This window comes from Eleutherodactylus coqui, chromosome 3 (assembly GCF_035609145.1).
Source record: "Eleutherodactylus coqui strain aEleCoq1 chromosome 3, aEleCoq1.hap1, whole genome shotgun sequence".
Classification (NCBI taxonomy): domain Eukaryota; kingdom Metazoa; phylum Chordata; class Amphibia; order Anura; family Eleutherodactylidae; genus Eleutherodactylus; species Eleutherodactylus coqui.
In genome coordinates, this window is record NC_089839.1 from 52,596,346 (window position 1) to 52,622,485 (window position 26,140).

Consider the following 26,140-nt stretch of genomic DNA (forward strand, 5'->3'; position numbering starts at 1 on the left):
TTTGACCATCAGGTCTCATTGATGCCGGATTAGAGGACTTTTCCTGCAACTATCATGTATGACCACCATTGTGGGGCACACGTGCTACTACAAGTGTTATACACTCGGCTACTGCTGAACTATCACTCCTCGCCAGCTCTGCTGACCACGTCATGCTGGGACTTGTACTTCTCCAGCACCAGAGGTCTAGGAGTAGCCGAAGCCCCGCCTCCCGCATGACGTGTTTCCGCTTCTGGTGCAGTCTCCTGCTTAGTGAAGATGGCGTCTTCGGTGCAGGAGTCCGAGGAGCTGGGCACAGACGGCGAGCTGCTGGGCTGCTCCGCCCGGGACGTTGCCCTGGTATGTGCCAGGGGGGAGGGCAAGCAACGTGCCCAGAGTATTACTAGTGCCATAGGGTTAACTAAATGTGGGGCCTAAAAGCGGGCAGTGTGCAACCCTCCAGCTATTGGGAGACTACATCTCCCAGCATGCCCGCACAGTCACTGTATGACAGGGAATGCTGGGAGTTGTAGTTTTCCCAACAGCTGGAGTGTCACAGGTGACAGAGCACTGATATGACAGGCTGACGTTATGTAAGCAGTGCTGTATACAGGCCTCCTGCCTCTGTATACCCACAGTACACAGTCTATAGAAATATATCCCATCCAGACGGACCTGTAATATCCGTCTCTCCCATCATGCATTACTCTGTGTCCTTAATAATCCTCTCCGTACGAACCTATATGGCTGTATATACAGATTTATATATGTTCACATTCCTCTCATCTAGCATCACACAGCGCAGAATATCCATCTTTTATTTCTGACACAGTATCGCAATTTTATGGAAAAACTCTTTGCTTAAAGTTTTTTTTTTTTGTTTTTTTTTTAAAGGAGCCCATAAAGATCGGCGCAAAAAAAATGTCAGCTGCCAATCTGAAGTTGAGGTGCCACAACCCGGTCGCTACATCAGTCGTATGATTGCGTAATTCGTAGACTGTAGATAACACGTGATCTGCGCGGCGCACAAGACGGGGAGGCTGATGATCACCCGCCATTGCTATATTAGTGGGTTTAAAATTTTTTTTTAGCAGGTTGCTGTCTCCGTGTAACCGTATCGGGGGTCATTCACATCAGCGGTTTGTTTTTTCTGTCTGGCTTTACGGGGGGATTTACCATTAACTTCTGTGGGATTTTCTGAGATTTAGCATTGCAGATGTGAAGGAAACCATTGAGAAGCGTGGGCTTCATAATTCTGCATTTTCACTCGCTTTCGTGAAAATCACGTGGTTTTATTGCCCCTGTGAATACGGCCTTAGTTTGCTTCTTTTCCGTCTTTTTGCTTCTTTTTTTTTTTTTAAATTTAAACGGAAAAAATAGCGCATCTCCTTTACACGTCGCAGATTTTTTTTTTTTTTTAACGCGGTGGTTTTGAAACCCGCAGTGCGTCTGTTTACGTTATGGAAACATCACAGTTCTGCTGGGTATTTTCTCAACAGAGATCAATGGGAAACCTAAAATCGACGCCAAAATCTGCAAATAGAGTAATGTTGCGTTTTTCCGGCTCCTCTTTCGCTGCGGAAACGCACTGAGTCTGAGAGAAAAATCCGCGTTTGTTGATGTTTGAAAATAAGGTTTGCCCGTGTGGACTATCGCTACCGTATCACAAAAACGCAAAAAACTCAGCAGCGGAAAAACCGTACATAAAAACGCAAATATGTATACAAAATCTGAAACAAAACGAGCAAATTCGTCAACTGGCCATCTGCAGAAACGCTACATATACTCCAAGCAGAATTTGCGCAGCTCAGATGTCGTGTATGAAGGTACCGTTAGACGAGGCGGGTTGTCGGGCATTGAAGCGTCCGTCAGTCGTCCCAGCGATAATCGCTTCTATGATTTGACGCAGGAGTGATAATCGTTCCGTGAATGGAGGCGGAGCGGCTGGAGGTCGCGTCGGTCGACCATCTCCAATCACAGTAAACAGGCAGTTCACAGATGAATGACTACCTGTTTACCAAGATCGTTTGTTCGTGTTTAGTTTTTTTTTCTTGCGCCTGTCAAAACGATGTCCGAATTATCATTAATCATTCAGTCTCCGGCAGAGCTTACCCCGAGCGAATATTGTTCATATTTACGCGATCCAGCAATATTCCGTGTAAAAGAGCCCAGAGGCTGTGCTGGCCTGCCAGCGCCTCAGGACCTGGGACCGTGTGACTTGCCATAGGAGCCCTGCGTTACAGCCTACGCATCGGCTGCGATACGATTACGTCTGATGTGTATAATCGCCAGCAATACTCTGAGCAAAAGACCCACAAAAAAAAGATTCAGGGCGCCATTTATAAAACCCATCTAACAGTAAGACGCTCCTTGTTGCCCATAGCAACCAATCGGCGCTCAGCTTTCATTTTTACAGAGCAGTTTATGCGATGGAAGCTGAGCTCTGATTGGTTGCTATGGGCAACAAGGACCGTCTTACTGGTAGATGGGTTTCACACATGAGGTCCTGCGTATTTTAGTCACACTTTTGAACCCCTTGTAAATGGTCTAGATAAACGTGCCGTTTCTATACATTTTCGTAGTCAGACCCATTTTTGATGTCTTCCAGCACATGGAATCCAGTGTGTCCCCTACATCAGCTGTCAGGGAGGCACGTATAATTATGGCTGCGCCCAGTCCTGACCGTGGGTTATAGTGTGTATACTTTATATGTAACTGTCTGCTGTGATCGGCATGTAGTTACATCAGTACAGTATGGCCCGCCGCCGGCCGGTTAGTCCACTGCCTGGTCTAAACTTTGCCGCGCAGCCTAGTGGGCCAGGCGCCGCGGGGCCAGTGCGCAGCCTAGTGGGCCAGGCGCCGCGGGGCCAGTGCGCAGCCTAGTGGGAAAGGCGCCGCGGGGCCAGTGCGCAGCCTAGTGGGAAAGGCGCCGCGGGGCCAGTGCGCAGCCTAGTGGGAAAGGCGCCGCGGGGCCAGTGCGCAGCCTAGTGGGAAAGGCGCCGCGGGGCCAGTGCGCAGCCTAGTGGGAAAGGCGCCGCGGGGCCAGTGCGCAGCCTAGTGGGAAAGGCGCCGCGGGGCCAGTGCGCAGCCTAGTGGGAAAGGCGCCGCGGGGCCAGTGCGCAGCCTAGTGGGAAAGGCGCCGCGGGGCCAGTGCGCAGCCTAGTGGGAAAGGCGCCGCGGGGCCAGTGCGCAGCCTAGTGGGAAAGGCGCCGCGGGGCCAGTGCGCAGCCTAGTGGGAAAGGCGCCGCGGGGCCAGTGCGCAGCCTAGTGGGAAAGGCGCCGCGGGGCCAGTGCGCAGCCTAGTGGGAAAGGCGCCGCGGGGCCAGTGCGCAGCCTAGTGGGAAAGGCGCCGCGGGGCCAGTGCGCAGCCTAGTGGGAAAGGCGCCGCGGGGCCAGTGCGCAGCCTAGTGGGAAAGGCGCCGCGGGGCCAGTGCGCAGCCTAGTGGGAAAGGCGCCGCGGGGCCAGTGCGCAGCCTAGTGGGAAAGGCGCCGCCGGCCCAGTGCGCAGCCTAGTGGGAAAGGCGCCGCCGGCCCAGTGCGCAGCCTAGTGGGAAAGGCGCCGCCGGCCCAGTGCGCAGCCTAGTGGGAAAGGCGCCGCCGGCCCAGTGCGCAGCCTAGTGGGAAAGGCGCCGCCGGCCCAGTGCGCAGCCTAGTGGGAAAGGCGCCGCCGGCCCAGTGCGCAGCCTAGTGGGAAAGGCGCCGCCGGCCCAGTGTGCAGCCTAGTGGGAAAGGCGATGTGCCAGTCTTATGCAAACACTGCCTCTATCAGCCTGCAGTCTAGGACAAACGCTTCCGCCTGGTTAGTCCGCAGCTTCTGTTGTATATGCTGCTGGCTACTCCACAGTTTACTTTAAATGCTGCAGACTGTCAGGCCTACATCTATTGTTAACATACATTTCCAGGAGGAGTAACAGAGGAACTGCACTACACAAAGTCCTAAGAAAAGATTTTTTTGCAGTATCGAATTCACAGATTCAAATACTTACTAGAACAGACGAGGAGAGTGGAGCAGGATGGTGACCCTTTCATCTTTTGGATGGAGTTGGTATACAATATTCTGAGGCCAGTGAATCCCATAGAGATGCATTAGATGTTGCTCGACCGCCCATCCATGCAACTCCTACTCGATACAAACTGTCTGCTGGGGAGGGGTGAGGCACTGGGGTCCCGTATTCTAGCAATTGATGGGGGTCCCAGAGGACAGACTCCCAGCAAGAGCCCATGGATAGATGAATGCTGCGGTAGAAGTCATCCGCACATAGAGAGGAGGATTCCTCCCTAGAACTTACCTGAGGGTTATCTTAAGGCTCCACTTCATCAGGATTATAGTAGATTATTGTTGCCCCTTTTACTTTAGGCTGGCATTTTCTTGGTTGTGCCACCACTGAGAATGCCATCTGCTGATTTACAGCATCACCCGTCTGCACAATACCAGTTCACAGCAAAATCTTAGACAGTTTGCAGCAAATATTGGCTCTGAACATGACGCAGCGTATGGTGGCCATTAAAGGGACGCTCTGGTCCTAGGGACAACATTTATTGTGGGAGCGGAGTGGCGACATAAAACCCGCCGCTCTTCCTATGCAGCTTTCTCCAGGATGGCAGCACCTCTCCTGTTACTACCCGGTACACAATGAGTGTCTGTAGTCTGAAGCGCTTCACACTGCTTTCCGATTGGCCTGCAATGCTCACATGAGCAGTCCTGACCAATCAGAGTAGCATGTAGGGTTTTAGACTACCAACGCCCCAGCCTCGCACAGTGTACATCAGAGTACCAGTGCGGCCATCCTGGAAAAGCAAAGGCAGATTGGCTGGTAATATTACTATTCCTCCCCCCTTCCTTTCTTCTGTTCCTGGGACAAGTTTGTTTCCAGACCCAAAGGTTCCTTTAACATCAATATTCTCTCTGTGGTATGTACATGTATTGGTCTTCCATAGAGTGAGCGGTTTAGGGTCTTTTTAGGCTACTTCTATTAACCCTTTCCAATCCAATTTTGGATTTAGGGTTTCCTAGGGGGCTTTTTCTTTCTGCCTATATACAATGGCGCCATCTGCTGGCTAGAGGCAGTACTGCAGTATGTGACATGCTGGAGAGGCCTCCGACAACAGAACAGCCAGTAATATACAAAAGAATACCCTACCGGACGTCTACCGACATCAGAACTGTACAGGCTTCAATCAGAATGTAGGAAGACGTCAGATAGTGGATTGGAAAAGGTTAAGGCTGACTGCAGACGACCAGTGACCTTGCGTATCTAACTAAACTATATTGCGCGTGACCGCGGAGGCTCGCATGTGGTCATGCGCAGTACAGTCTTTTTTTGATTGATTGTATTTCCCGCGCTATTGCTTAGCAGTGACACGGGTACCTGCAGCGCATACGCAATGTTAATGGTGTATGGACTACGGGTTGAACGCCTCCATTGACAGCTGATTTGCTGCGGAGGCTATGTAGTATGACACGGCGTCATGCCCTGCTTTGATGTATGGTTATATTTATGTACTTTTTATGGTAATTGTACATTCTTCATCTTTAAATAGAAATGGCTCCAAGCAACCGATCTTCCCAAAGAAGTCTACCAGCACCTGGCATACTACGTCCCCAAAATCTACTGCAGACAAGCGGATCCAGTGACGGATCACGAGGAGATGTTGGCGCAGCACACGCTTCTGGGAGCCCTGGAGTGGTATCTGTGTGGGGAGGATCCTGCCATCGGCTTTCAGAAGCTGGAGCAAGCAAACAAACCATCACAGCTCTGCGGACGAGTGTTCAAAGTGGGCGAACCAACCTATTCCTGCAGGTGGGTTTGGATGTTTGTCGAAACCTGGAATTAGGATTAACTGCATGTTCGTGAAATGGAAAACTAATTCTTAGGTAACCCAAAAAGGACATTTTGGTTTAGGCAAATGGCAGAATTTCTACCTCTGTAGCAACTCATAAGAGACCTCCTTTCTTCAGTCACTGCTCTGACCTAGGGTTTTCTATGGGACTGACTGAAGGAAAGGGTCACGCTAACGGACTGTGCACCAACTTTCAGGGATGACAGCCAGGGAACGGTAGGTATAAGACTTACAGGCTTCTAGTTCCCTGTCATATGGGCACCATAATTTAAGGTATTTTTACATGAGTATTGTTGGATTTTGTGACTCTGTTGTTCAGTAGCTGGCAGCATTTGTACATTGAAAGATTATCACACAATGATATTTGTCGTTCAGTTTAGGCAGGCATAAAAGTCTAACAGCGGTAGTTCTATTTAACCCCTTAAGGACGCGGCCCTATTTTTTTTTTCCTTTTTTTGTTTTTTCCTCCCCACTTGTAATCCTTTTATTCATCCATCGATGTAGCTTTTTTGCGGGACAAGTTGTATTTTTCAATGGTACTAGTTAATGTACCATATAATGTACTGAAAAACTTTAAAAAAATTCAAAGTGAAGTAAAACAAAAAAAAACAACATTCCGCCTTCTTTTGGTGAGTCTTGTTTCTATGGTGCATAGACGGCAACAAAAATGACATAACTTTATTATATGGGTCAGTATGATTACTACGATACCAAACTTATATCTTTTTTTTTTTTCCTGTACTATCTGTATTTTTTTTTCAAAAATATTTAATTTTTTAAAATTATTTTCTGCACGCAATAACTTTTTTTATTTTTCTATTGACATAGTTGTGTGAAGGCTCATTTTTTGCAGGACGTCCTGTAGCTTCCGTTGGTACCATTTTAGAATGCATAACACTTTTTGATCACTTTTTATTGTATTTTTTCTTGGAGACAGGGTGACCAAAAAAGTGCATTGCTAGTGTTTTTTTTTTCTCTGACGACGTTCATCGTGCGGGGTAAATAATGTATTTTGATAGATCAGACTTTTACTTTTACTATAAATATGACCAAAGAGGAGGGGGGTAATTTAAACTTTTATTTCATTTTTTTACAATTACTAAAACGTTATTGATCTTTTTTTTTGTTTGTTTGTTTTTGTTCTTTTTAAAGTCCCCCTAGGGGACAACAGCATGCGATGCCTTGATCGCTCCCTCAGTATGATGTAATGCTGTGGCGTTACATCATACTGCGATCGGGCAGGCAGTTTTATCAAGCCACCCTACTGGTTGCCATGACACCTGCACAGCTCCCTGCGATCTCATCGCGGGGGACCGTATGGGACCCCCCCCCTCCCCGAACATCGCTCAGGGAATTTAAATGCCAGATACTTTTAAGAGACACGTATTAGTAGATGTAAAAACGCACATAACCACACAGTGAAAAGGGGGCGTTTTGCACAAGCAAAAATTGCACACGCGCGTGCGAATGAGCCATTCGAATACTTTGTAATCTAGTAAAAGGGTAATAACTTCCTTACCACATTTGCAAAGCTCTGCTCTACTACTATAGAAGTGGTGACATTTTCTGAGGCCGAGGGGACAGATAAATATAGTCCGCAGCGCATGAAGCTCGCCATCTGGTGCCCTCCTGAGTCATGTCCTCGTGCTCAGGGGGATCCAACGGCTGGGATACGGATATCTCATAAATGGCGTTTCCCTTTAATAGCATTTTCCGACAGGACATAGGGGGGAGACATATAGTTTCATAGACCGGCCTATTTTGTGTCTTAAGGACCCAGCGAGTTTTCAGAAGCCAGAACCCGTTGACATAGCTGTTTGAGGGCTTGTTTTTTTGGGGGGACAAGTTGTATTTTTTATGGCATCACTCTAGGGTACATGTAATGTGTTGTATCACAATGATTACATTTTTTTAAGGGGTAGCGGGAACCCCTCCACCCAAAAAAGAAAAAAATTCCGCAATTGTTTTTTGTTTTCACAGCATTCACCATTTAGTACCAATAATATCTGGATCAGGATGATTACTGCGATACCAACTTTATATGTAGATTTTTTATTTTTTTTTATTTTTACTGCTTTAGCACATAAAAACATTTTTAAAGAAAAACAATTGAATCTGCATTGCTGCATTCTAAGACCCAGAGCAATTTTGTGTTTTCCAGAAATTAAGGGAATGTGGGCTCTTGTTTCTTCTGGGAAGGGTTGTAGGTTTATTGCTCTCATTTTGAGGTACATGTGACTTTTGGATTGCTTTTTATTGCATTTTTTGGGGAAGCAAGCACAAGAAAAATAACAATTCCTGCATTACTTTTTAAAATGTATTTTTATGGTGTTAACCAAGCAAGACAAAGAGCAAAAGGTTTTCATTGCCTGGGTCGTTACAAACGCAGTAGTACCTATTATGTGCTGCTGTGATATACTGTCCATTTAAAAAGGTTTTTCTGGAGAAAACTTTTTTGGTTAAACTGCATTTTTTTGATTATAATTAAACTTTTAATTGAATTTTTTACACTATAAATTCCTCCAGGGGAAGTTGAAGATGTGATAGTTCAATCGCTAGGATAGTACACTGCATTACCTAAGTAGTGCACTCTATGTCTAATAGGCTGAGTGACACGGAGGCCTTTGCCAGGCCTCTGGCTGCCATGGGAACCCATTAGTACCGTGCGACCCCATTGCAGGATGCTGATGGGTGACAGGAGAGGCCCCTTCCCACTCCTATCAGCTTAAATGCTACCGTTGCCATTAGGTATGGCACGTAACGGGTTAAACTGTCCGGATCTGGTATTTCTACATTCCTGGCAGTTATGGCAGGAGCCCAGCAGTCGGTAATCAGCCAAGCTACAGTCTTAAAAAGATGTATGTGCAGGTTTAAAGCCCATTAGTGACTGCTGTAAAATGTGGTGATCACTAAGGGGTTAATGAATCTGCAAGCTGTTTTTGTTTTTTTTCTCATCTGTTCTATGCAAAGTGGGAACAGCACCTAAATATTACTGGTGCATTATATGTTCATCTGCATATGATGTGTTACTTACAAAGGAACTGAGACCTACACGGCAGGATAGTTGGAGGATCGGGAGATCGCCGCCACGGGTCTAAAAGTCTTGTTGGGTGGGACGCCTTCCATCAAAGTGGAAAAAGCAGGAGTTTTAAAAAAAGAAATCTCTGCTGTGTCTGTCCGGCGGCGAGCTGAGCGAACCATCCGCAGTACAGGTTATGCAGACAAATGACGGGTACACGCGGACGCCCGCCGGGCACAGTCGGATTCCGCTGCATGCTGAATCCGACCGTTCGTGTGCAGGCAGCCTTAGGGTGCAAAGCAGACTTGGTGCGGATTTTGACTCTGATCCACAGAGTTCACTCCTTCAATTAAAAGGGTGAAATCTAGTGTGCACCCGCACCAAAATCTGCCACATGTGAATAAATTGCCCCCTTGGTTTGCTGGGTTTTCTTTAACCCTTTCCTGTCCTCTGTCTTTGTATAAGTTGGAAATCCCCTTTGATTCTCTTGTTCTTACTCTCGGGTGTCTTTAGCGTAAAGTCTTGCAGAAATAAACAGGATGATTGCTGGCAAACAGGAAAGTGACTCAATGTGGGCTGTAAATATGACCTAATTTACATTTTGGTGTTAAGAATGTGGCTTCCCGTCAGATCTATTCTTGCGTCTCACCTTATCTGACCCCGACTGGCCTGAGAAAGTAGCAGCGTCTAGAAATAACTTCTACGGAGGTCTGGTTTATGTTCTGCCAGATCTCCCTCCTGACCACCTGCACTTGACAAGTAAATCCCCGCAGCTTCTATTCCTGCTGGCGGTTGTGCAAGACGACTGCTAGAATATGTTGGTGGGCAATCCGACATATTGTGCTCCATCAAAGGGCCAAACGTCACATTCTGCCGGAGCTTTGTCAAGTGGACACACGGGACATTTATATAGCAAAACACATATTCACTGAAAAAGCCAAAAATACAATACCTGAAGGTCTGCAAAGCAGACACGGTCGCCATAGGCACGATCGCCATAAGGCAGGCACAATCGCCACCGGCACAATCGCTGCTCCTCCACACATTATTGTCTGGCTGACTACATATCTTCAGGGCTTAAGGCCATTGCGCCTGCCCTACGGCGATTGTGCCGGTGGCGATTGTGCCTGCCTTATGGCGATCGTGCCTATGGCGACCGTGTCTGCTTTGCAGACCTTCAGGTATTGTATTTTTGGCCTTTTCAGTGAATATGTGTTTTTTCTTTTTCCTCACCTCTGTGATTTTTTTATATAGCAAAAAGTTTATTTACAAAAAAACTTTGCAAACTTTGGCAAAATCCATATGAAGGGAACACGGGGCACAAGCAGATGGAAGAGTATGGATGGGCGAACTGCTATATACAGCACAGACTCACATATGGGGCCTGTCTTCTAGTAGTTACATTCATCTATATTTAGGCCCAATGCACACGGCCGTGTTTGCACTGCGGGATCCAGAGCGGTCGTTCGCCTCTGCATCCGGCAGCAAATACTGCCCATAGGCATGCTTTGCAAAACGCTTTTCCATGCCCACGAACTGAAGTCAATCGCAGCATGTCCTATTTTAGTGCGAGCCTCACACGGGCCGCTTCCATCGCAGTCAGTGGAAATTTGAAATCGCTGCATCATCAACAGTGTGTCATTCTCTGCACTGTGCATATGCGGCGGCGTGCCAGACGGTACATCCACAGCACAGAGAAGACATCGCACAGGTACGCGGGGTCACCGCGGGGGGCACAGGGTCTGATTCTGCTGCGAGATCTCACAGTCGGAATCTCACCCGGTCATGGGCAGGGGGCCTTAGGGTACATTCACACACAGAAGGGACTTACCCGGTGCATACGGTCTGACGCAACCCAAGGGGGGTCGACCGTTGCACCCTTAGGAAACATCCGTCTTGTTCCGAATGGATATAAAGTCAAACTTGCTCTCCTTAAACCAGAGATGTGAGCTGCGGGACGCCTTCACCGAAAAACAAGCAGTCCCTGGGACAGGAAACACAATGGAAGCAGTCCGATCGGCGGCCCTTCCGCCGCATTGCGAGGGACGTGGAAAAAACGAAGGTTTAAAAAAAAAAAAAAAAAAAAAAATACAAAACACAAAAAAACCTATATTGTGCATGTCCGGTGGCTCGCCGTGCGGACCATCCGCAGTACAGAAAAGATTTCAGAAAGGCAGATACGCACGGATGCTGGTCAGGCAGAGGGTTGAATTCTGCATACGGAATCCGACTCGCCTGTGTGCCACCAGCCTTAGGGCTCATGCCCACGAGCGTCGCGGGATACGCCCATGGATGTGCACCGCGGGAGTACCGCGATATTAAACAATGACATGCCTGCGAGTGATTGCAGATTTCCGCGGTCTCCATTAATGCTATATTAATGGAGACCTCCTGTGGCATAAATCCGCGGCAAATAGAACATGCCGCAATTTATTTCCCGCAGTAGAATTCCGCATGCGAGCATTGGCAGGCAGAAAGCTATTAGGTTCAATAGAACCTAATTAGAGATGAGCGAACGTACTCGGATAAGCACTACTCGTCCGAGTAATGTGCCTTATCCGAGTACCGCTGTACTCGTGCTGAAAGATTCGGCACGCGCTGCGGAGCGAGGAGCTGCAGGGGAGAGCGGGGAGGAACAGGGGGGAGATCTTTCTCTCCTTTTCTCCCGCCCGCTCTGCCCCGCTCCCCGCTGCTACTCACCTGTCAGCAGCGGGGCGCCCCGAATCTTTCAGCACGAGTACAGCGGTACTCGGATAAAGCACATTACTCGGACGAGTAGTGCTTATCCGAGTACGTTCGCTCATCTCTAAACCTAATGGCTGCGTGAAACGCAGTAGAAATCCGTTCGTGGGCATTCACCCTAAAGATATGAAACAAGCTACAGGAAATGTTTCTATACTCGCCCTGTAAATCTCTCGACTCTCCAGCAGAATTTTCCCAAAAACCAGAGGGTCACTTTAAACTCTTGGACAAGTGATTTAAGGGGGTGCTCACTTTTCAGAAAACTTCTGCTCATGTAATAGCCTCTATGTGTCAGGCACAAATACTATTCATGGCCTATCCTTAGGATAAGTCTCCCATAGTGGATCGGCCAGGGTCCGTCGCTCAGGAACCCGATCGATCGGCCGAGCGACTGCATGTTGTCACCGTCGTTACACACAGAGGTCAGAGTATAAGCCGTTGCCTAGACCCCTGTATGGTGGCCGGCGCTTGTACCTGTAGGAGCAGCTCCCATTCATTTCAATGAGGCCCTACCTGCAGTTACAAGCGCCGGCCACCAGTCTGGTTGGAGCAGTGGTTTCTGCTCCGACCCCTATATGTAATGGTGAATTAGGGTGAATGAATAGTTTTCCTATGACCTGTATTAATGTTCGCTATATTCACTGTTTGTTTCTGGCAGAGACTGCGCCGTGGATACAACTTGCGTCTTGTGCATGGAGTGTTTTCTGGGAAGTGTTCACAGAGAACACAGATACAGGGTAAGTAATTGGGACTTTAGTATTCCTTTATAAGTATAAAATGTTCTCTAAGCTAGAGATATATACTGATCAGACCCCCACTGATCCTGAGAATGACGCTTTATCTCTCTTCGATCTCTTCTTACTAGAGATGAGCGAGTATACTCGCTAAGGCACATTACTCGAGCGAGTAGTGCCTTAGCCGAGTATCTCCCCGCTCGTCTCTAAAGATTTGGGGGGCGGGGAGCGGCGGGGGAGGGCGGGGAGAAACGGAGGGGAGATCTCTCTCTCCCTCTCTCCCCCCCGCTCACTGCTGCAACTCACCTGTCACCCGCGCCGGTCCCCGAATCTTTAGAGACGAGCGGTGAGATACTCGGCTAAGGCACTACTCGCTCGAGTAATGTGCCTTAGTGAGTATACTCGCTCATCTCTACTTCTTACCTATGCCTTGTTTCCTTTGTCGCAGATGACCACATCAGGAGGAGGTGGCTTCTGTGATTGTGGAGATGCTGAAGCCTGGAAAGAAGGTCCCTACTGCCAGAAGCACGGCCTTAACATTTCTGAAAATGAGACGGAGGTACGATGGTTCTGTCCTGATTTGTTGCATATTCCTCACTGCTTATCACAGTCTGGCACTTGTTGTTCATCTGGTTCTTCTCGCCACGCGATGGAGACCGTGGTTCTCATAAATTGACGAGTGGGGGTTACTGAAACCCAATTCCCCTGATAGGTGCATATCCCACCTCTAAGGCATTTATGGTGTGTCCTGTAAGATATATCTCTTAAAGGGGTTTCCGAAGACTTAAAAAAAAGTTAAAAGGGTTTCAAATGAATAAAATTTGAATACGCTCTTACGTCTACCGATCCCCTTTCAGCTCTGCAGCCCCGGTGCCTGCCGTACGGAACCCAGAAGAAGTGGTGCATGTTGTGCATGTGACTACTCAGCCATTCACAGGCTTCTGCGCTGCTTCTTCTATGGCTACTGAAGCCTGCAAGTGGCACAATGGATAGTACATGAACCCGCACCACTTCTTCTGGGGCTGCAGCGCAGGATGGGAAGCAGCATGGAATGGGGGGGGGGGTATTTTTAATAATCCCTTTTAAATTTTAAGTCCCGGATAATCTCTTTAAGGGTGCGTTCACATGTTGCGGAAATGCTGCGGTTTTGCTGCAGAGCTTCCGCAGGAGATCCGCACATTAAAGTACAGTTACAGCAGAAAATCCGCAATTTTTTTTTTCTTCAACTTGTGAACAAGATTTTCTTTAATTCCATTCACTTTAATGGTAAATGTTTCCGCTGCGGCTTTTCTGCAGCGTTTCCGCAATACTTGAACGTACCTTTAAAGAAGCGTGCTTGTGTGGCATTTCTCAGGTAGCGGCGAGACTTTTAATTCAGGAACCGGCAGGCTCTGGGTTCTGCTGTCTCCCAAATAAAAGGCATCTGGACTTATTGGAAGATAAATTAACAATAATTACATAAAACTGGTATCCTTGAAGCACTTTAGTTTCTCACATACTGTTTAAACAAGTGCTATGGATATGCCATAGATGTGTATCCTTGGAACAGCCCTTTAATTTTGCACTACATGTTACATAATGATAAAAAGGTTGTCCCATCTGCGCAATGCTTCATATGCATGATTGGGGCACACAAACAACATCCTAGCGGGGGGATTCCCACTCAGGACCGTCCTTCGTGATCCAGATCATGTTTCGGCAGACTCAACACCACTATGTATTACTTGATCGGCCATTCATTTTTCCATCCAAGCTTCATTGTAACTATAGGCCCAATTAGACCCAACGATTCTCGCTCAAAATACATCTTTTGAGCGATAATCATTGTGTGCTTTTACACGGCAAGATGATCGCTCAAAATTCACTCAAACAGCAGTTTGAGTGACAGTTTTGAGCGTTCACTTTGCATAAGTGTGAAAATGAAGGCTTATGCTGTATGCAGAAGAAAAGCGGTACCGCTATCTTCTGCATACAGCTGTTGTTTTCTTGGAGCGCTCAGCTGGTATATAGCTGAGCACTCCGAGTGGGGTATGCAGAAGACAAGCGGGGCTGCTTGTCTTCTGTATACAGCTGTTGTCTTCTTGGAGCGCTGTCTTCTGCATACTGCTGCTGTGTTCACGGAGCGCACAGCTGGTATACAGCTGAGCTCTCCGAGCGGGGTATGGAGAACACAGCTGGACCGCTGTCTTCTGCATACTCCTGCTGTGTTCACATAACGCACATCTGGCATACAGCTGAGTGCTCGAGCGGGGTATGCAGAACACAGCTGGACCGCTCTCTTTTTCATACTCCGGCTGTGTTCTCCGAGCGGGATACCAGCTGAAACAATAGTAGCAACGGTATCCTGCTGAGAACTCAGTGCACAGCAATGATAAGGCTGATTGTTCTCTTTCAGCTTGCTGAAAAACAACGATGAACGACTCGGTAATGAAAACTGCACAATGTGTGTGCAGTTAGACCCAACACTTCTCGCTCAAAAGACGGCTATGAGCTATTTTTGAGCGAGAATCGTTGGGTCGAAAATGGGCCTTATCTTAGCTGCGATTTGGTGCAGAAATCTGTCAAACACCTGAATCAGCGGGGGTCCCAGATGCGCATGAACACACTGCCCCGGTAAACAGCTGATCAGATGGAGTTCCGGGCGGCAGATCCACTATTGATGGTCTATCTTGCAGATAGACCATCACTGGTTTACAACTGGACTACCCTTTTAAAGTGAAAGTAAATTTTAAAAGAAAAACCTTCAGACATGTGAGAAGTATCGATGGATGAGGATTCAGATGAGCGCCTCTGCTCATTCATTTCAGCAGGGAGCTCCGCACTCAAATCCAGCAGATCAATATTTCTGACCGGTCACTATGACATGACAAAGTCAGTTACACTTTAACATAATGCTTTGTTCATCTTCTATGCATATCCTCTGTTCTGGAATATATAAAACAATGTTATTTACACTTTTTGGTGTTTTTTTTTTGTCTTTCACTTTTTTTTCTTTAACCAGGATCCTCTTATTAACTTGTCGGAGGATATGGTTGCCCGGGCTTACAACATTTTTGCCATCATGTTTCAATACACAGTAGATATACTCACATGGGAAAAAGAAAATGAGCTGCCTAAAGGACTGGAGCATACGTAAGTATTAAATGATGTAGTACATAGCAGACTGCTGCATGCCAGAGCGCTCCTCAATAGGAAACTGGGACGTTGAACACAACGTAGCACATAGAAGACTGCTGCATGCCAGAGTGCATATTAATAGGTAACGGTCACATTGAACATAATGTCCAATATGTGGGCGGGTAGCATGTTATATATAGTACAGGGGAAGCTTCAAAGAGAAACGGTCACCATCTTTTTGCAGTTGTCTCTGAGAGCAGCGTACGGTAGTGACGGACACACTGATTAGCCGTATGTCTGCTGTATGTATCTGTGCAGTACTTTGGGAGAAACTTGCATTTTAATAGTAGCAGCCAGACACAGAGAACTACAGAAAGTAGTCCTCTGTATTCATGAGTTGCAGCTAGACATGCCCCCACTTTTCTTCAGCCATTGATTCATAGCTGGCTCTCTATGCACAGTAATAGGCAGGTTGGATTAGACCCCATTTACACTTAAAGATAATCGCTCAAAACTCAGAAGACAGTTTGAGTGACAGTTTTGAGTGATCATCTTTATAGTAGCTAATTAGCTACTATAGAGCTATGCAGGCAGAGCGGGACACAGATGCAGCCCCTAATAGAACAATACAACTACTTTGCATAAGCAAACAGCTGTATTCTTCTCAACGCTGACTGCCAGTGTCAGTGAATTCACAGCAGGACACAGGCACAGAGAATCTTATCCGCGCGGCCGGGTGATGATAACCTGCTCCGCTGATAACAGCTGATCGCTCAATTTTAGCAAGCTAGAATTCAGCGATCAGCGACTCGTGCACGAAAACTGCATGATGTCCCAGTATTTAGACGAGATGAGAATCTCACAAAAGATGGCTTTGAGTGATTTTTGAGCGATTCTCATTGTGTCTAAATGGGCCTTACGCTGCAGCTCATGAATATCAGGGACTACTTCCTGCAGTCGTGTATGTATGTATGTATTTTTACTAATGTAAGTTTCTCCCAAACTACTGCACAGATCCAACTGCAAAACAATCCTCTTTAAAGTGACTGTTTGTTACTGGGATCACAGCTTTGTCCACAGACGGGGGTGGGGTGGGGTCGGGGTTATATTACTTGGCACTCTATCCAATATCGGTACGTCTGTGGACCTGCCAATTCCTGAGATCCTCTTGCAGGTAGCCACTGTGCACCTGTTACTACCTGATGCACACTGTGCATTGGTAGTCTAAGACTCTACAAGTGGGTTTAGGATTAGCCAGCACTACTCATGTAAGCAGCATTGACTAATCAAAGCGACATGTAGTGTATAAGACTACCATAGTACTACCAGCGATCAGTGTGCATCAAGTAGTCAGAGAAGCACCGTGATCACATAGGGTTGCCAGGAACCTGCAGATCTGCAGCAGTATGGCTATTCAGAAGGGCAACAGGTAAAAATGTCAGTGAAAAAAGGTACTTAAAAATCGCCCTGTATGTGATGGGGGGGAAAAAGTGCAGCAAAAATAATTTTGGCAGGCCAGGAAAAAAAAATATAGATAGATAGATATGGCCATAAAACCACCACATGGGTAGAATCGCAAAAAAGTGTCTGGTCCTTTAGGACTGAAATGCTCTGGTCTTAAAGGGGTTAATACAATAGGAGCAGCACAATGAGGTTTTCCTGCTCTTCGCGCAGTAGCTGGAGTTCTCCGGATCGGTCTCTGTGCTGCCGGAGCTCAGAAAATAGGAGGACTCTGCTAATCAGTGACATTGCAAGATAAAATACTGCGCCGTGTCATTTCGCACCTAGAACTGAAGGTAAAATTTATAGGTGTTTTCCAGGCCAATCCTCAGGATAGGTCATGAATAGTTGATTGCTGGGGATCCCCCATTTGGCATCCCCGGCAATCAGCTGATCATCTAGCTTAATGTCAGTCTTTGGGGTCGGAGACGGAGGTCTCATAGGCGGCTTCACTCCCGTTGATTTCAGTGAGGAAAAAAGCCGCCTCTGACGCCTCACGTCGACAGGGAAAATCAGGCCCGCTACGGATTCTCCATGGAGAATCCATAGCGGGTCCCTCCTGCCCCGCGGACATGAGCGCTAAAATAACAATTATTACTCACCTCTCACCCGCTCCGGATCTTCCCTTTGCCGCGGCTTCATCTTCTCTCCGTCGCGGCCGGATCTACTTTCTTCAGCTTGGCGGATGCGCAGGGCACGTCGGTTGCGTGCCCCGCGCATGCGCGGGCCCGAAGAAAAAAGATCCGGCCACGGCGGAGAAAAGATGGAGCCGCGGCGAAGGGAAGATCCGGAGCGGGTGAGTAAATTCCGATTTTTGTCTCCCGCGGATCCGGACGGCTTCCATAGGCTTCAATAGAAGCCTGCGGGAGCCGTCCCCGCGGGAGACCCCCACGACAATGGAGCATGGTCCGGATTTTTTCATGCTCCATTTTAAAAAAAATCACTTTTATTGACCATCCCCGGGTATTTATCTACCCCGCGGGTGGTCAATGCATCCCTATGGGGTGCGGATCCGCGGGCAGGAGAAGAGTTAAAATCCGCTGCGGATTTTAATTCTTCTTTTGCCCGTGGACATGAGGCCTGAGACTTCCATCTCCGACCCCCGACGACGACATCCAGCAGCAAGGCCCGACAATCTGTTAGCCGAGGATCCAGAGCATTGGATCCCCAGCGATCAGCTATTCATGACCTATTCTGAGGATTTGCCCAGAAAACCCTTTAAGCTCCTACGCCATCAGCCAGCGGCTGTCACCCATGCCCACCCAAGAATATACATATCCATGTTATTTTAGTAGAGCAACTTTGTAATGGCTGCGAGAAACTTCTGTATATCCATGGGGGGAACAAAGAAGAGTTCTGCATACAGATGTTACGCATTGTGTGGGACTAAGCCAAACATTGCTTACTTGTTGCAGAGAGAAAGAAGACAATTACTACTGCATGCTGTTCAATGATGAAGTCCACACCTATGAGCAGGTTATCTACACTCTACAAAAAGCTGTGAATTGTAGCCAGAAAGAAGCCATTAGTTTTGCAACAACTGTGGATCGAGATGTATGTAATTCCTTTACTTACAAGGAGGCGCACATTAGGCAGCAATACCCTGGGGTCATAAGAAAATAACTCATTTATTCTTACTTGCAGGGACGGCGATCGGTGCTGTTTGGGAGCTTTCAAAACTGCGATCAAGCAAAATCTGTAATAGTGGTGAGTGGATATTTATGATCCTGTAAGTCATAGCGTGAGACAATCAAAAAAATTACTTAAGGGTCTTTTCTCGTCCGTATCATTGGGGGACAGCAAAGACCCAATGGCTTAAAATGGCTGTATGACCACTCTGTCCTTCCTAGTTGCTGATGACCAGGACTTGTGACTGCTGCAGCCAGTAATTGGCTGCAGAAGTCACATGTCCTGTAAGCAGCAACTAGAAAGGACAGTGGATGTGAAGCAATTTAAAATCATAGCTAAACCCCTTTAAATTTAAAAGGGTTTTCCAGGACTGAACTATTGATGACTTATCCTCAGGCTAGGTAATCAATAGTTGATCGGCAGGGGTCCACCGCTCGGTAACTCCACCAATCAGCTGCTTGAAGTGACAGTAGGTGAGTGCCACGGCCGCTTCAGTCCTTACCAGGCTGTGTGTGATATAGCAGCTTAATCCCACTTACTTGAATGAGACTGAACTGCTTTCAAGCCTTGTGACTGATGAACGTGATGTCACACACCTGAGAAGAGGCTGCGGTTCTCACGCGAGCTTCACAGCCTCTTCAATCAGATGATCAAAGCAGTCACGAGCGGCAAACCCCAACACTCTGATATTGATGACTCAGTCTGAGAATAAGTCCTCAAAATTTTTGTCCCGGAAAACCCCTTTAAAGAAAACGATGTTTTTATGCGTCTACTTTAGGGTGAGTGCAGATATAGTTGAAGAAATCTGGTGTAGACGAACCTACGTCAGATACACTACTTGTGAATTACATTTGTATGCCCTATGTATCCTGCTTGAAGATAAAAACAATTCTATTAATAGTCCCTAATGGTGCTTTTAGATGGAATAATTATGATTCAAAATTGATAATCGTTCAAAAGAGCGATTGTTTTCGTAAACCGCTAATGGACACTAATGTCCATTAGCAGCTTATCGCCTTAATTTGCCTGTAAATGAGCCTTACCGGTGGTCTGTTCTATGCATTCAGCTCTTTTGTTCTGCTACAGGTTTGCAAGCTGAATACAATGCAATCAGCAGCTCCCGTGGAGAATACAGCACCATGGACAGCAAACACAGCATGCGGTCTGTTATCTTCTCTCCGGCTGAATGCTGGATTTTATGCTCACCTAAAAATCATCGTTCAGCCGAAGAGTGAAAGATTGGAGCATTTACACACAACGATTATCGCTCAAACTATGGCTTTTAAGCGAATTTTCAGCGATAATCGGTGCGTGTAAATGGGCCTTAAGAAGCACCTAGATGTATTTTCAATAGCCTTGCCCTAGTTGCATCTGCATACAATCTGATCTGATTGTTAAGGCCAGGTGCACAACAGAAATTTATATACCGTGGATTTAAAAAAATCTGCATCACAGATCAATATCCATGTGGAATATGGATTGTAAAATCCCATCCAAATGCCTGCTACTGCAATCCGCTGTGTATTTTACCATCTCAAATTTGCAGGTGAAATCCTCAGCGTTGGTGTCCTTTGTTACTACGGGACAGCGGAAAAAGAATCTAATTTACATGTGTCCCTATAATGTTCTGTTACTAGCTTGCTTTTTTTTTACGTTACTGACCTGGTCCTGTCCTCTTCTAGAGAAACACAAGTCGCCAGACGAAACCTCTCAAGGTCCAAGTCATGCATTCAGCTATTGTTGCCCATCAGACATTTGGACTAAGAATCCTCAGCTGGCTCGGTCAGATTATTGGTTACTCAGGTAAAATAATAGTAATTTCATCTACTTTTTAGATCCATAATACAGCATGCGGTCAAAGATCTGAGGTACAGTATTGGGCACCGTATGTGAGATCCATGTGGCAGAGATATCGCAGTTTGTGTGGGGCCTAAAGAATAATTGGAGCTCATTCACACATTCAGAATGTGATGAGGATTTAGGGACGGATTTTGTGCTAAATCCTCATCAAATTTGCCAATAGACCAGGTAAACTGGGTACTTCTATACCATGATCTCATAGAGCAGATTTCACGAATTCCATACAAAACAGCCCCAAATTAGTCCAATTCAATAGGAGCTAATCCCCATGCAAGATTTATGGCATGCTCTGGGCACAAAACAGACTGTCGGCATCCCACCCTCTTGTAAATACACATTGGGTTTTCATAAAAAATGCAAGTATTCAAAATGCAGCAAAATAAGTACACCAAATCCCTAATTGTTAGATTCTTCAGCTCTCCTCAAGAAATGTATATTTTTTTTTCTTTTCCATTTTTCTAGATGGCTTAAGACGAATTTTGTGCCAGGTCGGTTTGCAAGAAGGCCCAGATGGTGAAAACTCCTCTCTAGTGGACAAACTAATGCTCTGTGATTCTATTCTGTGGAAAGGTACGAGCGTGTTACCACTAATGTATGGCAGGCAATTTGCTATGTCTAGTTGTGTTCTTGTGACCAGCAAGGACATTTTGTGTTCCTCCTCAGGTGCAAGGAACTGCTACCATCAGCTGTTCATGAGCAGTTTACTGATGGACCTCAAATACAAGAAGCTTTTTGCCATCTGTTTTGCAAAAGTAAGTTTCCAATATCCCACCTGCAGTTATATGAATGGCCACTTTATCAGACACCCATCTAATAGCGCATGGTCGTCTGCTGTTATAGCCCATCCGTGCTAAGGAGTGACAGGCTGTGCGTTCAGATCTATTAGTCAGCTGCAATTTGACTATGCTTCGCCTGTTTGTCAGATTCCTGACATCCTCCTGTGACCCCTTTTGGCTGTGAGTTGTCTTCCTCCAGAGGATCTCCTTTCGCTATATGTTTGATCACACCATTCTCTGTATACTCTCTATAACCCTGCGCGAGAGTATGAAATACTGACCCCAGCTAGTCTAGTACTGATGACCAGGCCTCATTGGCAGTCAGTCAGACCGCTCCATTTTTTCATTCTAGTGTAGATTCACACTAAAACTCATCCATAGCTACCTTGTCACTTGATTTAATGCTACACTTTGGGGTCACGGGCCTTATTGCCATACAGGGAAGCTCCAATCCTGAAGGGGCCGAATGAAGTGACTATTCAGTGTATTTATCATGCTGTTGCTCTCTACAAGAAAACCAAGAGGCCGATGAGTCGTCTTATACTCTGGCCAGACGTTGGACAGTCCTCTCCCTCTCCTCTATATATAGGTATATATGATTCATTATGAGTACACTTCATTCAAAGCGCAGAAATGTCAAGATATGTGCAACAATTTTCCACGATGGACGTCTTATCATTTTCCTCCATTTCTGTGCGTCTATTTTCTCGTACAACCACAGACCATTTGGTATAATTATGGTATTTGGGATCCGGGACATTCTAGGTCTCCGTCAGCCGTCTCAGTAAATTTGACTGTGAGAATAGCGCATTGTGTATTGCGCTATTCTTCCTGTCAAAATGATAGAAACCACAACTGAGCCTAACAAACCCCCCCGTTATAAGTCAGTAGGGTCCATCAGGCACCTGTGATCTTAATAACCAATAGATAATACTAAGGTTATGTTCAGCCAAGCAAAATGATTCAGCCAAGCAAAATCTGACGTACATTTGACACGCGTGTTAGTCCATGTCAAATTCCACCATGTGAACACAGCCAAAGGGTGTTTTTACATGGAGAAATTTGTTCTGGTAGGTGAGCGCCGATCAACAAGACTGATGATCTGGTAAAATAACTGGATGGGCGATTGAGTCATGCCCATCTAATTGTATTGAATTAAATGATATGCTATCACTTTATTATTGGTAGGGGGCCATCCTCTGGAAGCCCCACCGATCCTGAGAATGAAGGGGACACAGTATTGGTTTAATGCGCTGTCCTTGTCTACTTCTAAGTCTTTTCTTTGCACATCGGCTCTCCCAGGCCATCTGGTTGTACAGGGGACAGCAGCCGGCCCCATTCGCTTGAGTAGGGCCGTAGTGCAGTTCCCTGCACAGTGGGGTGGCCTTGGACGCTGCTATGAAGGGGAGTATTACACCATCACTGCTGCCCCTTAAACTGGGTCATTCAAGATGCAGGAAATGGTAAAAAATAAAGTATGCTTTAACCACGGGTCCAAAACTCTTTCCCTCCTGTCTTCCGTGCTGGTCTATGTTTACTTTGCTACAATGGTGCAGTTCTGTATACTTGCGGGATGGCTGCAGTTAGTCACTGGCCTGAGCCGCATATGACTCAAGACTGCTGAGGTGCGTAATTGGCTGCAGCATTCACGTGTGTAAATAAATTATATAATGACACATCATAGCATTTTGTAAACAAAGCTCGGCGGGAGAAAGGGGGCGGCAGCACAAGTCTGCTGTGGGGCGGGGTCGGACTTCTGATAATAGCTTATGCCCCTTTTACACGGGACGAGATTCTCACAATTCTTGTTTGCCCGAGCGGCTGACATCGTCTCGTTTAGACTGCCCGATTCTCATTCGCTAAACGTTTTGCATTTCACATTCCTACTTGAAAAGCCCAATGCCCACGGCCGTATTTGCACTGCAGGATCCCGAGCAAGTGTTCGCCTCCGGATTCCGCAGCAAATGCTGCCCATAGGACATGCTATGGAAAAGACTTTTCAATGCCCACGAGTGGAAATCAAATACAATTTTCAGCTCGCAGGGGAAAAAAAATCGCAGCATGTCCTATTCTAGTGCGTGCCTCGCATGGACAGCTTCCATTGCAGTCAATGAAAGCCGTCCGTCCCGCGGCGAGTCTCCGCACTGCACATGTGCAGCGGCGCGCCAGCTGGCACATCCACAGAGCAAAAAGAAGACTTCAAGACAGGTACGCAGGGGGTTAATCCTGGGGCACAGGGTCTGATTTCGCTGTCGCAATCTGATCCGGCTGTGTACATTCGGCCTAACACTGAGCGATCCGTGTTTAAACTGCGCAAATAGCGCACAGGTCGGCCATAAAAAATGGAACGACCCAAGGAGAGGCGCGTGATGCTCGCTCCTCCTTCAGTCATTGTCTGCATTTGAACTGAACAATTATCGTTTAGTTTTGTTCATTTGAACCATTTTTTGAACAAATCGTTTGGCCTAAACACAGCTTTAGTTTATATTTAACCGTTTCCTGCCCTTTGTGGAACTTAACTGCATCCCTGGCAGTATGCTTCAGATGATGATCACGTGGGCGATTTTCATGTGAGAGTTCTGTCCCATAGCGATATGGAAGAACCTCGCATGCGAAAACCAAGTAATTTCAAAGTGTTTATTCACTTAAATGATTAATCTCTTGGGCTTCCTACAGACAACTGAGCGCGATATCGGGCTCTAATACCGCGCTCGTGCACATATGATTTACCCCGCGGATGTGAGCTGTTTTGTTTTTTTTTAATAGAAAAACGCCTTTTATCATTATGGTGAAGTTGCGATTCTCCAATGTAACTGAATCAGCAAGTGTTTCCCATTGTTTTCAACAGGAAACCTCGTGTCTGTGTTTTTCTGTCCCATTGAAAGAAATGGGCGATGCATTCTGATTTTTTTTTTCCCACGCCATGCGCAAAAAAGAATGCTCTTGTGTATAGTTCATATTTGTGCGTCTCGCAATGTACAAATCTTGTGTGATTTATCACGGCTGTATGAAAGCTACCTTAGTGATGCTGCGAGATAGAAAAATCGCTGCTTGTCCTATTTTGGAGGGAGGGGGGTTAGATGTCGTTCATTATTTTCTATAGACCAAATTTTAATGCGTTTTTTTTTCATGTGCTTGAAAACCGTGTACCGTAATGCAATGCCGTTTTTCTTTCAAAATGCATTGCAGTCGGGCTTATCCATGTGAATCCAGCCTAATTCTCAGGATTGGGGGAGGCCCCAGAGGGTGGAGGCTGATGATAAAGTGAGGCCGTGTCTAAGTGATGTACCATCACTTTATGATGCCCTTAGGCCCTTTTTAAAAGTAGATTTTACTTACAGAAGTGGCTTAAGTCTCTTAGCATATGCATGCTCTTAGCAGAAAGTTCTGTGAAGAGGCATAGGGGGGGCAGCAGATCTAGCCATACATTTACAGTGATTTAGTGGATGGGGGAGATCCATTACTAATTAGCCCCTGCATCTATAAAGCTCTTTAAGATTACCGTGAAAGGCCAGTGTGGATTAGAGGTGAATTTCCCCCTTGTTGTTTAGAATTACCAGCAGTTGCAGAGAGATTTTATGGAGGATGATCACGAGCGAGCCGTGTCCGTGGCTGCTCTGTCTGTGCAACTCTTCACTGTACCCACCATGGTGAGTAAATGCCCTTTGTTTTTGAACTGATAGATGCCACCCCTTGTCTTTCTTACCTTCCTCTCACTAGAACTATGAGCGATTGCAGAGTGATTATGTCAAAGATGACCACGACAGGGAGTTCTCAATCACTGACCTTTCGGTGCAGATATTCACAGTGCCTTCACTTGTAAGTATCTGAGTTACTGCACACAACCAGACACATAACGTCATAATCTAGTAAGTATTTACCCCACCGACCTGTTTGTCCGTAGATCCAACACATTTTAATGTCATTTAAACGTCCTTTTGTCTTCTGTTTTATATTTTCTACTATCCCTGAGTCTATTTTCTCATTTGCGATTTTTGCTATTTTACTCATTTTCTGCCTTCGATATCTAGGCCAGGTTCGGCTTTGTTCATATGTTGCTATGTGAACACATTCAGCATTTGCGGAAGTAAAGCTTCAGCGCGTATGCCAAACATAATAAAGGCCAAAAGAGTGTCCTTTTTGGCCTCTGTAAGGCTGAAACAAGAATATGTACTGGACAAGTGCAGCAGAGCTGAGTATGTCATTTGATGCCACCCATGCAAACTGGGAGTAAAGTGTAACTAAACTTCTTAAAAACTTCTGACGTATCTTAGTGGCATGTCAGACAGAGGCTTTCACCAGTGGAAGTCCAGTTACTGAACCCATCACTAAAATTAGCATGCCAAAAAGCTCATGTGAGTTCTGTGCCCATTCTGCTGTCATCAGTGAGGGGTGAATGGACTCTATAGACTTTCTGTGAAGCCTGTGCTCTGCTCCAAGTAAAGCCATAAAGAAACTGACAAACAACAGAACATTTAATTGCCAGCCAGCCTAACCACAGCAGTTTCTCGCCTATGCTCCAGGCCTCACAGCTTGCAAGGCGTTAGCTGACACCTTCCAGCACTCCCGCCTCCTCAGTTGATGATAAAAGTTGGGTGGCTCGGCCTTCTGTATACATTAGCAACACAGGGTTTTGATTATTCAGACTGTACCCTAGGCACATTAAATGCTGAAGAGCCAGTCCTGAAGCTGAATGCAATCTGCTCATCACATTTTTCTTTTCTTGTTGCCCTGCACTGAGTAATACAAATCCGTGTTGGATAATGGGAGGAAGAACTGTGCAGCTATGAAAAGCTGCAGCACAGTTATGTTAAGGATCAAGCAGAACGCTTTGAGCACTCTGCCTGATCATTTAGGAAGCTGCCTGGAGGGTCTGGCTCTCACTTCAGACCACAGGAGAACTTCATGGACTTTTAGCAAGATTTTCCTTAAAGGGGTTGCAC

The 26,140-nt window shown here is 46.4% G+C and overlaps 1 protein-coding gene across 5 annotated transcripts in view; it reads left to right on the forward strand.

Annotated features, from left to right (window-relative positions):
- Positions 1-245: 245 nt before the first annotated feature.
- The window catches only part of UBR2 (ubiquitin protein ligase E3 component n-recognin 2), an 82,486-nt gene continuing 56,591 nt past the window's right edge, over positions 246-26,140 (forward strand). For 2 of the 5 annotated variants that reach the window (XM_066595586.1, XM_066595587.1), the window contains exons 1-11: positions 246-339; positions 5,521-5,780; positions 12,240-12,318; positions 12,764-12,874; positions 15,317-15,447; positions 18,348-18,486; positions 18,577-18,639; positions 20,244-20,364; positions 20,884-20,991; positions 21,085-21,173; positions 24,749-24,847. In XM_066595586.1, the coding sequence (XP_066451683.1) occupies positions 259-339; positions 5,521-5,780; positions 12,240-12,318; positions 12,764-12,874; positions 15,317-15,447; positions 18,348-18,486; positions 18,577-18,639; positions 20,244-20,364; positions 20,884-20,991; positions 21,085-21,173; positions 24,749-24,847 (1,281 nt within the window). In that variant the 5' untranslated portion in view covers positions 246-258. Of the gene's footprint in view, positions 340-5,520; positions 5,781-12,239; positions 12,319-12,763; positions 12,875-15,316; positions 15,448-18,347; positions 18,487-18,576; positions 18,640-20,243; positions 20,365-20,883; positions 20,992-21,084; positions 21,174-24,748; positions 24,848-24,917; positions 25,029-26,140 lie in introns of those variants that run through there. The other 3 variants (XM_066595585.1, XM_066595589.1, XM_066595590.1) reach the window with 2 other exon arrangements.